The 14253-nt window shown below is 40.7% G+C and overlaps 1 protein-coding gene across 2 annotated transcripts in view; it reads left to right on the forward strand.

The window, feature by feature from the left end:
• The window catches only part of ASCC3 (activating signal cointegrator 1 complex subunit 3), a 508554-nt gene that overhangs the window by 69584 nt on the left and 424717 nt on the right, over positions 1–14253 (forward strand). For both annotated transcript variants that reach the window (XM_054023229.1, XM_054023231.1), the window contains exons 5-8: positions 5288–5408; positions 11460–11667; positions 12296–12437; positions 13081–13206. In XM_054023229.1, the coding sequence (XP_053879204.1) occupies positions 5288–5408; positions 11460–11667; positions 12296–12437; positions 13081–13206 (597 nt within the window). The remainder of the gene's footprint in view (positions 1–5287; positions 5409–11459; positions 11668–12295; positions 12438–13080; positions 13207–14253) is intronic.

Here is a 14253-nt window from a genome sequence, read left to right on the forward strand (position 1 = left end):
GAAGTAAATGGAAAGAATCTAACTTCAGAGGGCTTTCGATCAGGCCCAAGAAATGTATCCAGGTTTTTCCATATTGCATTAAAGATATCACTGAGATCAACATGGACAATAGAAGATTTATTAAGAATTATTAAAAATCACTCCCTTTCTTGACCAGACTACCCCTTTCTTTCAGTGGAGACTGGGACACTCCCTGTTTCCAGGCAGGAGGAACCTGCTGTCACGAGCTTCTTCGGAGTGTAAGAAGGAAAATGAGTCATAACTCCATTCAATTTAGGCTTAATTTTCACCTTTATTTATAAAAAATTAAGACAAAATTGTCACTTAGTGTCTGAACATACATTTGTAACAGATGAGACAGAATAGGTAGGGGCCCAAGTTACTGCATTCCAAGGTACAAGGAAGTTCTGTACTTTATGATGGTCCTCTCTGCCTCTGATCCTTCGTTTTTCCAGTTTCTGGTCCAGTAGTTCTCCAATTTGCCCCCTCCCCTCATGTGGATTCTTATGCACTTCCACATTACATATTTATTAGCTTGTCTGCAATCAGCATTTGTGTTGCATAACCTGTGCAATGAACATCCTTAAGGTTCAATTTACACACTTTTTGCTGTTCATGTGTCACTTTTGCGTCATTATGTTTTCATGTCACCCTGCCCTTATTTTTCCCCATTTATAGGCACTTTAGCATTACTGGTTGTGTATTTTATTATACCATTTAGCTCTTCCTTTTACTCAGTCTTCTAACACAACATATCACCTTTGTTCTGTCAGCAGTAGAATTGTTCAAGCAAATCTGCGTAAGAGGAAGCAACTGGCAAAACAGAACTTGTGCCAAGCAAAGTTAGGCTGCGGCCTTTGCCTAAATGATACCTCATCTAAACTCATTCACCATCCAGAATTATAAATGACTAAATTATAGCTAAAAGAGCTCTAAATCTTGCCACTTTAAAAATTCTTCAACTGTATGTTTCAGTATCATAATTCTGTGTGTGTGTGTGTGTGTGTGTGTGTGTGTGTGTGTGTTTCATAACTAAGTTTTATTTTGCATGTGGGGGAGATAGAGAGCACCATGACCTCAAAATGTCACTCTTTCTTTATCATCTTCAAACATTGGTTTTCAAGAGATTTTTTTATTCCAAGTCCAACATTATGTTTGTGAATCACTTAAAAAGGCTTCATCAGTAATTATTTTCATTGCATTTTGAGAGGGGCTCTTTATTTTAGAATCTTCATAGTCCTTGTTCTCTAATGATCTCCCCCAAAAGCTGAAACAGGTTAGCCAAGATACTCTTCACAAATCATTTACTTTACTATTAAAACAAAGTCCAAAAAGTTAGTACACAACCAAGGTACAAAGCAATAGTAGAAATAATGAGATACTTGGACCATCTCAGTATCTTCGACTTTTTCCATTTGAAGTTTCAGGCAAGAACATGGAATAGCCATTCTACGAACAAGAAGCAAACATCCATACTGACACTATTGGAACTTTGTGACATTTTTTGCTTTTGACTTTGGAATGCTACTCTCCTGCTTTAGAGATCTGATAGGGTTTGTAAACATATGCTAAGATAGTTCTGATCCTTCCCATTAACTACTGCTTTGTGACTGGAGCCTTCGCCTACGAAATTTCATCATAATCCTTTTTCTTCAGCTATACAGGAGTGAGTGGGTGTGATTCTGTGGCCTGCATTGTGCAGGAGGTCAGACTAGATGATCATAACGATCCCTTCTGACCTTAAAGTCTATGATTCTATATGAAGCCATTCCTGGAGATTACAAGCTATGGTCTCACGTGCCAGCAATATATAGAAGACATTCAACGCCATCTCCTTTATTTCAAATGCAAACAATACAACCACTAGGCTATCCTGGTGCCTTGAGGAGCACTTGAACAGTGATTTACATTAAATTTGACCAGGATTGAGCACGATTCTGTTTGGTGCCAACCTGAAAAATGTTCCAGTTGGTGTAGAATATAGTGATTGGCCCTTTAACGAACATAAGTTGCCAAGAGCACATCATCCTGGTCCTCCATTTGCATGGGGAATAAAATGTTCACTTTGAAAAACTGACTTACCAAATATTTCATTCCTGATCTCTAAACCCATCCTTCATGGAATTGGCCCAAGCTACTTAGTCAATCCCTTTTCTCAGTCACAGTCTCTGTTGTCTGCTGCATTCTTCAGGACGAATAGAACTGTCAACTCCAACAAGGAGACTAATGTGTAAGAGAAGCTCTCTCAGTAGCTAGTGAGCTGTGGAGCATCCTGCTCCAAGATAATAGAATTACCATGACTCTCACTGTCTTTAGAATAAAATGTAAAACTCAACACTACAACTAAATTTTTGCACAACAATAAAATAAACAATTGGAAGAAGAGGAAAAGAGGTGATTGCTAAATTTGTTTTATAAAGCACTTAGTATGGTAATGAGCACAATATAGAAGTACATGTCAGTTTCATTCTGCTACATACAAATAGAAAACAAGTTTGACACCTTTTGAAAATTCTGGACCTTTACTAAATCCAATGGATTTATACACATTTGTACATGCTATGCTAGCAGGAAGCGAAGAGAGTACAAGCTATATTATTGTCACTTTTACTAAACTACATTTTTAATAACTTATATTGTCTCATGGAAGATTGGGCTTGAAAAACCCACTAGGATAGTAAGAAAGAAGCATTCAGTGGATAGTGGAGGCAAGGAAGGGAGCATAAGCTATCGTACTTCAAACTTATATAAAGCAAGCTTCTAGCCCTTGAAGTTGTAGAGAGAACTTTTCCAACATGAAGTGCAGCCTTGCTTCCCTAAGCAACAGAAACGGGCAAGACTCCAATAAGTATAACTGTTTTCCAGTCTGTGGTCAGCAGTGGCTCTGACACAAATCATGCCAACTTCACTTTGCTGCTGCTTACAAAAGTGAGAAGCACTGGAGCTATTCTTTATATATAGATAGATGGAGCAGGGAATGTATGGAAGACACACTTCACCCACATTCCCCACTAGTCTGAGAAGGAGGAGGGTTCTTATTATTTTTACTCAGTTGCCAGAGGGCTGTTTTTCAAAATTGAGATGGTTACTGACTAGCAGCTGATATGAAAGAAGAAAAATTTTATTCAGTATGTAGTGTGAATTATTCTAAACATCTATTTTCTCCTTCCTCCCCATTTAGGTCCCTTTGAAATCAGACAGCTGTCTCCCACCTTGTTTGTTGGTCCAGCATGGTATCAACCAACAGGGTAGCTCATAGTTGAGTGGAGGACACCCAGCTGTGACTTTTGGACCCAAAATAGGGAAAAATGTGTGCTGAGTAATATGTTTAGCATAATTTGTGTTTGAATTTCATTCTTATCTTTCCTGTCTGAAATATTTAATACACAAATTAAATATGAATAGGCCACATTTAATTATGTATCTATTGTTAAGAATTTGTGTAGGAAAGTTGGGGGAATTTATGGGGTTGAGAAGGTGATAGCCATTACTTTAGATGAGCATTGTGACTTATTTTAGTGAATAGGAAATTTAAGACAGACAGAATCTAATTTTACAGCATAACTATCATGGGAAAAGTATTGGCAATTTAAAAAAGTTGATGAAAGATTTAAAACAACGTTGCGAGTAGGTGTGTTGAAATTAGATATAGGCAGGAAAATGTGTTATGGTTTGATGCCTTAAGGGATAGAGACTTTATAATTTTTTTTTATAATTTATTATTTAAAGTAGAAAGTATTAGTTTGTGGTTATGAAGTTTTTTCCCTTTCAGCACTAGCTCCACAAATCTACATTGGGTGAACCTATGCAGCTAGGAATTGAACCGAAGCTGTGTGCAGTAAACTAGGTCATGTCACAGAGGGAAACAACACAGTAAAATGGTCGCTGATCCCTACTTCGGCAAAACAAAAGGGTTCTAAGCTTTACCCTATACTTGACTGACAATTTTTTTCACAATTGGCCAATTTTACTTTGAATAAATAAAATTTTCTTTAACTTTAGTTCTAGTGCTGTTTCTGAGGCATTATTGGGGCATACTCTGCTGTCTTGTAGGGCAGCCACCTTAATGATGGTAATGAAAGAAGCCTGTGTAATGTACAAGAAAATATCTCTGTCCTGTGTAGAGAGTGATGTTCGTATCTTGCAAGTAGGAAAATCTTCATAGGTAATCACTGCAGCTCCTGTCCCCCAAGTCAACGTTCAGACTTGAGACTGGGTACTTGATGCAAGGGGTGTTTTGGGACTTCCTGGTGCTCAAGTTTACCCACTCTTTTGGAGTATGTCAATATTGAAATTAAAAACCCATGGCAGGCCCATGCCAGCTGACTCAAGCTTGCAGGGCTTGGGCTAAGGGGCTTCATAGTCGCATGTAGACATTTGGGCTGGGGCTGGAGCCAGGGTTCTAGGACCCTGTGAGGTGGGAGGGTCCCAGAGCTCAGGTTGCAGCCCGAGCCCAAATGTCTGCAATTAAACAGCCCCTTAGCCCGAGTCCCACCAGTGTGAGTCAGCAGGCATGGGCCATCCACACGTGTCTAATTGCAGTGTAGACGGTTAGTCTCAGGTGATGCGATATAGTGGTGAATGGACCCTGTATAAAAAATGGATTAAAAAGTCTTTCAAGCTTTAACCCCACCTAAAATAGTGCATGGGTGTGGTCATCAAACTGAGGGGTTGGTCACCTATGCAGACAGAAGGTTGCTGCTCCAAATCATTGCATCAAAAGAACAGATTGAGAGAAGTACTGTAGATGAAAATGTCAGAATTTAATTTTTTTAACTCTGGGGTTAACCATTAATTCGCTATCAGGGCCAGATCTGCCACCCTATCTCACATAGAGTAATACAGTACTCCACGTTGTCCCATTGAAGAAAACTGGACAAACTGTGGTGTAAGATACTTCTTAGTGCAAGTGTGGCAGGGTGTAGCCCTTAGTGTTTCTTGAATCAGGTGTCCTCTTTCACCTGTGAATTTAAATTGGCTCTATTTATCCTTGGAGAGGTAGGGCAATTTTGTGTTCAGGACAATTCCTAATCCTCTCTCCCCTCTTTGGTTTTATATTGCCACTCATCATAAAATGTGAGTGCTTTCTGTTGTAAAATTGATAGTATTCATCCATCACTTCTAGGTGTGAACCGTTTTGGGCAGAATTACTTTTGTTTAAATCTCCAACAAATACACTATTACCCAGGACAAAATTATTATAGACTCTTGGTTTATAAACTCTTGTACTAATTTGGGGAAAAATGTTTTAGGGGTATGATCTTTTTGTTTTCTATTTTTTCCTTAGTTATTCGAGCTGTTAGGCCCTGAGGGCTTTGAACTCATAGAGAAACTCCTACAGAATAGGTCTGTGATTGTGGAGAGATCTCGGTCCTGGCCAAATGATGACAAGCTGCAGGCTCTACAAGGTAAGGAACTATTGAATTTTTTTCAAAACTGATAGAAGCCAGCGTTTTTGAATAACTGCCTGATTAGATGAATCAAACAAGATTTCTTTATTAAAAAGTTTTCACTATATGCATAATTGAAGAAGGGAGCATGATTTGCTTGCCTCTAAGTCTGAATTTAAAAAAAAAATATATATTTTTTTTAACTCTCCATTGCTCATTTTTTTACCATAGACATTGTGTTGCTCCTTCTTCACCAGATTGTCATGTAGCTGAATCCATGTTTGGTTATTCTTCATGTAGCTTACTGTTTTGCTTTCACCGCATGCTCCTATTGCTCAAATACAAGTCACAGGAGAGTAGTACCTTTGCATTATAGCCACCTTTCAAAAGAATGAGATGTGAAGAAAGGTCAACGTGGCATACAAGGATCTGTTTTTATAAAGTACATTGCCTTGCATTATAAATAATTAATTTTAAATCAGTGTTATACACTTAAAAAAAAAAAGGTAAAGAAAAAATGTGTGAGCACTCAGGAAAGACAATAATCCAGGCTATGACACTATCTCCACCCAAACTGTCATGGGACAATTATGCTAGAAATGACAGAGAAGCAAGAGACTGAGCCAGCCGACTCCTCTAGAAGTTCCCCAATGTATGGAGGTTCCAAGCCGCCACGTTATTTATCTTCCTTCAAATCCTTCCTCACCTTTCACCTCTATTGCAATGAGTACAGAAAATTGCCATCTGGTAAAGGCTAAGCAGGTGACACGCTTTGATTGCAGATACTAATTGGCTAAGAACTGTGAACACTGCTATGCTGTCCTAAAACATCTTATTGTTTTTGTTACCCTATTTTCCCCCATCTTCCCACCTGTTTCTCACCCTCATTTTATGTCATATCTTTTTTTTAATTGGAAACTACATGGAATGGAAACGTTCATTTTGTATATGTCCGCACAGTGTATAGCAGAACGGGGACCTAACCTGCTTGAGGCCTTCAGGTCCCACGACAATATAAAGTTAATGACTGTGCTGCTCAGTTGAGAACCCACCTAGTGATCTGCTGGTTAAAGACTTGGGAGCAGGAAAAGATACCGCAGTTGGGGAGAAAAAGTAGAGCAGTCTGCCAAGAAAACAGTGGTTTTTCCAAGGCCCTCTAGGCATTATAAACTGTACAAACAATGGAGACACTACTAACTGTCCTGCAAAACCTACATGCAGCAGGTCTGTCAGGCCACCAGGAGCAGCTGATGGTTAGATTGGTGAGAGAGAAGCTGCTCATGCATGGGCTTCTTGCACGCTATCTATTTAAGTTCACTTGTTACCAAGTCAATTACAACAGTAGGAAGCAGTACTTGTTTGACTGTACTGCAGATTATATTAATAAATACGTGCCCAAAGTGTCCATCCAGAGATCCCAGTATGGCAGGAGCTTCCAAGAAGTTTAAACTGAAGGATTTGGCAAGGTGACCTAATAGTTGTAGAAGGTGTTTTCACGCCTCTTTTTAGAATGGGAAACCCATGAATAGGATCATCACAATTAAATTATCCAGCAGTAAATTGCTTGTGGTCTTCAGTTTTACAAACCGTAAATAGAAAGTTTTGCTAGCCCGTAAAACTTATGGCTGACAGTAGTAGACTGCAGAGCGGTGGTAGTTAGAGAAGAGTGGATTTATGTCACAATGTATGCCAGCCTGGTGGAGTTGGTAACCCATGGGGACTCTCAAATGGTGAGGGAATACTGTGTTTCCTCAATGTTCAGTCTTTAGGTTGCTAGTTAGCTTGGAGCCTGAGTGTGCAGAAAATAATTTTGTGCCAATTAATTTAATTGTCTCCCAATACACTAATTGCAAATATGAAGGAATTTTTTGGCAATAGGGTGGGTGGCACATAGGGTACGTGTGCACAGCCTGTGGCAGCAAGCCTCTCAGTCTGGGTTGAGTGACTCGGGCTTGCGGGACTCGCCCTATTGCACTAAAAATAGCTATGTAGATTTTGCAGCTCGGGCTGGAGCTCAGGCTCTGAAGCTTAGGGAGGTGAGTGGGTTCTGAGCCCAAGGTTCAGCCTGAGCCTCAATTTCAATATGCTGTCTACACAGCTATTTTTAGCATGGTAGTGGAAGCCCTGGGAGCCCGAGTCTGTCAACCTGGGCTGGGAGTAGACATCTACAGACTGGACCGTCTAGATCTTCCCAGAGAGAAGAACGGCAATAGGTGGAACATGTGAGAAGGGCCCATAAGGGTGGTCTACAGTTTTAAATGTTATATTAAATAACAGAGTTTTAAACATTGTTCGGTGTAGAGAGCCACTCTGGACAAATATGGCATCACAATCGTGTTCGGAAAGTAATGTTTTTTGTCTGCAGTATACATTAGAATTCCTTTATCTGCTATTGAAACACAGCTATGTGTAGTATGAATACAGTGTACAGCAATGGAATGTGACACTGAAGAGTGGGATGTTCTGGGTTTTGCAAATGCATCCTGGGAATTTCAGTCTCAGATGAATTCCTAGTCCCGCCCCCAGTTTACCAAAATGCTGTTTTTCAAAGGTTGGCTACAGTTTTATATTTGCAGAATTTAAAATTTGAGGAGTCAGTTGTAAATTGGAAAAATTGTTGGAAGCAAATATGAGATATGAGGAATTGTAATTGTATGTAATAATTTCAGACCTAACTTACCTAAAATCATTTTCCTTTTGAAAGTTACATTTTAAATAAAAACAACTCTAGTAGAACATTGACAAAAAATTTATACTACTGTATTAAAAAAGCAATCATCAAAGAAATGAAATCCAATCTCTAGATCACTAAACACCTTACATGGATAGATATTTTTCCAGTCCAGATATACCAAATAATTACTGTTGATTAAATCTGTTGATGCCAAAACATTTCTTTACAGAAGAGTAATAGTGTTAAATCAAGATGAGTATATATTTTAACTGTGCATGTCTGATTTTTCTGTCAGAATAGCATAGTGGATATTGCACTGGATTGTGACCTAGGAAAATGGTTCACAACCTTTTCTCTGCCATGGCACGCTTTGATACCTTGAATTATTTTGAGGCACACCACCATATTGTCTCCATATGAAATCATGAATATTCACGAGCCAATCCAGAACGAGGCTAGTGGGTTTAAAATCAAAACAATTACAGCGGCTAACGTTAGATCACAATCCGTCTTTTGTGCCAGAATTAACATTTTCAACAGTGGAAACTAACAAACATTAAAACTCAGTGTAAGAACTCTGGAAAAAAGCATGCTCAGTGGAGAAAGTGACATCCAGCCCCCACCTCCGCCGTTCAGCCCCCATCACACCACTGACCTCTACTTCTCCTCCTGGGGTTCTTCCCCTCTCCCAACCCTGGGGGGCTGCAGCGGGATCCCCACTTCCCTTCCAGGCTGGGGGAGGGGGGGACGGGTGGCGGCTCCAGGGGCTCATGCATAATATTTGAAAGAGGCCTTGTCCCGGATAGCAAAAGTACAGAATGCAATATGGCTCTGACACTAATTCAGATACAAGGGAAGGGGTTTTTTGTTCTCATTCTCACACGTAGTTTTTCAAAATATTCTGTAGCATGCCTGTTCATGCCCGATGGCACACTGGTTGGGAAACACTGAACTACGGGACCTGAGTTGTATTCCTGGCTCTGCCACTCACCAGCTGTTTGACTTTGGGCACGACACGTCACCTTTCTGTGCATCAGTTTCCCTATTTGTTAAATGGGGATAATAATATTAACCTAATTTATAAGAGTGAGGAGGTTTTATAGATTGTGGCCAACATTTTCAAACCTGGGTGCCTAAAGTTAGGTTCTTTTTCGAGTGATTGCTCATGTGTATTCCACAATAGGTGCGCGTGCTCGCCCTGTGCACCGGTGCTGGAAGTTTTTCCCCTAGCAGCACCCATGGGCGGGGGGGGAGAGCCCCTGCCTGGTGCGGTATAAGGGGAGCTGCGCGCTCCCCACACCCTCAGTTCCTTCTTGCTGCTAGTGAAGGTGTGTTGGAACTGCTCTGCTCCAGCTTTGCTGCAGCTTGTCCCCAGAACTGTTCGTTCGTTCAGCTTTAGTACCTGTAGTTAGTTAGCTGTGTAGTTAGTTTAGTCAGTGAGCCCGGGCGCCCCAGGGTTTAAGTTGTGTGGCTCTTGTAGGTGTTCTATGCCAAGAAGTGACTTGCACGCAGACTGTTTGTGCTGGAGAACCCCATATCAGCGAAAGGTGAAGATTTACAAGTCGTTTAAGCCTCGGACCAAAAGAGAATGGGACATTAGGCTCCTGGCCATCCTGATGGAGTCAGCGCTGACCCCGACCTGCTGCTCCGAACCGGTACTCGGCACCACGGTGTCCGTACGTGGCGACCCTCTGGTGCCATCGACCAGCCGGCACCGCTCCCTGTCCATGGGGCACGCCAAAAAGGCCAGGAAGAGACTCCCTCTTCAGTGTCACCGAGGGAAGTCTGGGACAGAGGCTAGGCCCATGTCGGGCAGTCCTCGATCCCCACTGGGCCCCAGGCCTCTAACTCAAGTTGAGCGGAGTAACCTGGCCTCTTCGGGACAGGCCTCTCTGGCTGTCCGGATGCCATCCATGCCTGAAGCCCTCCAGGTGGCCCGGGATGTCATGTCCATGCCGGTGCCTGGAGCGCTGCCGATGTTGGCCCTCCACAGTCGCCTCCGGCCTGGTACCAGTTTCGGTCGAGGTAACGTTCCCGACGCCAATCACCACCCAGCGACCGTTCGGGGCAGAGTCCAGGTGGATCGCCCTCGACCAGACTGTCTGGCTGGGTGCTGTCCGGCTGGGACTCGCGGCACCGCTTGTCCTCAAGAAGCGAATATCGACGGGACAGCATCTCATCTCAGAGTGGGTACCGCAGTTGGTCATGGCATGGTCATCGATGCCATTCCTGCCCGGACTCCTGCTCCAAGTCTCTGCCAAGACATCGCAGCCCTGGGCGTCGATCGCTGGTGTCTCGCCATCGCAGGCCCGCCCGTCGAGGCCGTTCATGGAGTAGCTATTACCGTTGGTACCGGTCCTTCACGTCGAGATCTTGGTCCCGTGGCCATTGTAGATCCCGGCACTGCCATTCCTCTCGGTCCAGAGACAGCAGCAGATCTTACACCAGCCTGGTCTCCGTTCGTAGCAGTCCTTCGATGGGCCAGCCAGACAACCTGGACTGAGTTCAGTCTGAATTAATACAGTGAGGGATGGCAATAGGTACAGGAAGGATGAGGATTACAACAGTAAGAGATTGAGAGGTGATTAATATAATGTGTGCATCTTGACAGTTTCTCTTTAATGAATCATAACATTCAGACTTTGTCCAATATAGATATTGAGAGAAGTGGGGGCTTAGTCTTTTGGATGTCAGTGTAGGTGGAAGGTATGTGCTGTAAAACTTTTAGCCCAGCAATCAGAATTTAACTTCTGGGTTTAGTTGTTGAAGCTGAATAATTTTCTGCAGAGCCAGAATTACCCAACCCCCGTGCTCGCAGACACAGACTGCTTAGGGAAGTAATACATTGTGTTGGGTCTGTAACCTAGTAGAGCATCCATTTTCTATAGCAGGTACATTGGCTGTACATTGGGGAGGGGCAGACAAAGGCACCAACCAGTTTCCATCCCGTTGTGCCCACCTTGGGCACTGGGTTGTGGGGGAGGAGTTAGTAGCAATTTTGTGGATCTTGCTCACTCCGATGGCGTGGGTTTATGTCTTAGGGTAACAAGGGACTAATTTCTAACCCTGTACACCTGTTCACCATCACGCTAGGTGTTTCACAATTTGGCCCCAAGTGCTGTTGAATGAAGAAGTTGAGGGCATGAAGTGAAGCATAATATTTTCCTAATAATAACATTTAAATTCTTTTCTCTCTGGGGCATGGGCTGTGTCTTTCCATGTGTTTTGAAAGAACGTAGCACATTTGCAATCTAAATAATGCTAGACAATTTAGGCATTAGTAAGCTGTCACAACTTGTTATATTTTAAAAAAATAAACAACCTTTTAAAATCATGTAGAAAAATAAGTCCATCTCTAATGTTCACAGAGAGCCATATCTGTTTCCATGTTGCAGAACAGTGTAAAAAGCTTTCAGGTGACAACACTAAACCCAATTATGGTTGTCAAGTCACAATTCAATCTGAACAAGAAAAGCTGTTAATGAAACAATATCGTCGGGAAGAAAAACGAATTGCCAGACGAGAAAAACGAGCTGGGGAAGACGGAGAAAGTTTTGGAGAAGGACTAATGTGCTTTGATCCCAAGGAGCTGCGGATGCAAAGGTAATAAACGCCAAAAGTTTAAAAATGCTTGTGCTGTAATTGCAACTTTAATGTATCATAATCATTTATTTTCTTTTAGTTCACCTTTGGCGATTAGATGATTCTGACTTCAAGTAACGTTTTATTACGAGTCTAGAATTTTTTTTGTATGAAACCTAATTTTCTGGGATAAGAAAGCAGTCATCTGCTTAATTAGAATCTTCTTGGTCTCATCCACATAGGTTAGAGATGTAGATTAGGGAGGTAAGCCATCTTCCTGAGTGCTGTGCACACACCACTAGTTTAAGATTTATGAAGTCTATACCAAATGTATCAAAACTCCCTCCCCACCACCAGATTAATGGGTATTGTTTTCCATGTTGTCATGTAAAAGTGGAGTTGGGGGAGGGAAGGCAAGCAAATCAGGCATTGCATTTGGTATTGAGAAAAACAGCAGTTGGAATTTTAAATATGGAGAACCATAAATTTTGATACACATTATGTACCTGGGAGTGAGAAGAACAAAAACATCAATAAGAACATTCTGTTACTATGATATTAACATACTGTATTTGTTTTCTGTTGTTGTTTTTTTGGCAAGGTAGGTCTGTGATTGGCAGAATTACTTCAGTTATTTTTCTCCTTACAGAGAACAATCACTTCTGAATGCTCGAAGTGTGCCGGTCCTAGGCAGGCAGAGAGAGATGGACTTTGAAAAAATTTATTATCCACATGTTTATGATTCCCAGGCTGAAGCTATGAGAACATCAGCATTCATTGGAGGTGCAAAGGTACACCTTTGGTATCTGACCTTTTCTGAACAATGCATTTATCCTAGTAAATAATATGCAGCTGGGTTTCTTTTGTTCCCTCAGAGGTTTTACTACTAATTGAAGCACTGTACCAAATTTTGCTTCTGCAGATGGTTGAGTATTTTCAAACATTTTATTTTTACTTAGACAAAAATCTTTCTCCTGATGGGTTGGTTTTCACTTCCATGGAGACTTAAGTCATTAAATATATTTTTTTTCTTCCTTGATTGCTTTTCAGAAGCTGTTGAATTGATTCTAACAAAATGTATACTTCCTGAAAAATCCAGGATTTTAATAACTTTCGCTTTAAATTTAATTAGACCTATCATTTTTAATAGGAAACTAGTATTGTCTAATTCCTCTCCGTTTTATGAACCAACCTCTGGATAGTAAAATGCCTGTTCTCCCCTCCCCCCCCATTTTTTGATTCTGTTGCCACCTGTACAATTAATAGACATATAGGGATTAATTTAACTTCAAGTTCAGTCACATTAGTTGTTAACTATGTATATGTGAGGATAAGAGAGAAATCATTGGTCACTCAATTATTTCTAGCATATTTTCATGCCATTTTTTCTTTCTTCCAGTAACTTTTTTTTTTTTTTTCCCCAAATTGTTACAGATGCTTCTACCGGAGGCAATCCAGAGAGAAAACAACAAAATGTATGAAGAAGTAAAGATCCCCCATAGTGAACCAATGCCTATTGGCATTGAGGAAAAAATAGTTTATATCAAAGACTTAGATGAGGTGAGTAAAACACTTGAAAAGGTAATTAAATGATAGTTTTCTTATTTTTTTTATAATTACTTGTTTGAAGATACATTGCTACTGAATTTTGCAATGATCAAGTTTTATTTAGTAGGTTATATTTAAATGTTAATATTGCAAGGAAATACTGGTCAGTCAGTAATTTAGAGCTGTCATTCCATGCTAAAAAACAAAGCGAGTCAGGAGTACAATATAGTTGCTTACGGAGTCAATTAAAATGCGTCTGTCACTTGTAGTGTCAATGGTAACATTAACAATGCTCCTGATTGGGTTAAAGTCCTATTGAAATGACCACTCAGTCCTATGTGACTGTGGGCAAATCACTTAGCTTCTCTTTGCATCAGAATCCATATTAGTTTAAAAAAATATTTAATTGAGTCACAAAGGTGTTGTGAGATGTTACTCATAAACAGTGGAAGACTGCTCTGGAATCTCAGTGACAATACCTTCAGAATGTAACGTAACTATGGTTTATTCAATTACTATGGGATCTAGATTTACTGCTTATCCTTCATTCATGTCTCATCCTCCCCCCGCCCCCCCCAATACCCCACATAAATGTTTACTTTATGGAAAGAGGTGCCACATGGAACAGTTATGTGAAGTTTATACGTAGTACTATAATTACTCAGAACTAACATGACCTTTCACAATTGAAAATATAACTAAAAAGATCTTCTTTGTTAATAGGATGCCAAAAAATTGACCTTTCCATATCATCAATTGGTAGAGTATGTACACTATTGGAAATACTATTGGAAAAGTTACTGAAGTGGCATATTATATATATCCTTTGGAAATAAAGTACTACAGTTGTGAAAAGGATAACAAAATTGAGCTATTGGAACATGCAGCATTATGCCCACTGCTAGCTGAGGGAATGGTGAATTATGTTAAACATAGTAAGAGGACCAAAAAATGCCACCATGGCTAAACCACAAAGTAAAAGAAGTAGTTAGAGGCAAAAAGACATCCTTACTTTCTATTTTCTGCGATAGGATTTATCATAAACTATAGAAAGTCAAG

The sequence above is a fragment of the Malaclemys terrapin genome, chromosome 3 (genome assembly GCF_027887155.1).
Source record: "Malaclemys terrapin pileata isolate rMalTer1 chromosome 3, rMalTer1.hap1, whole genome shotgun sequence".
Classification (NCBI taxonomy): domain Eukaryota; kingdom Metazoa; phylum Chordata; order Testudines; family Emydidae; genus Malaclemys; species Malaclemys terrapin.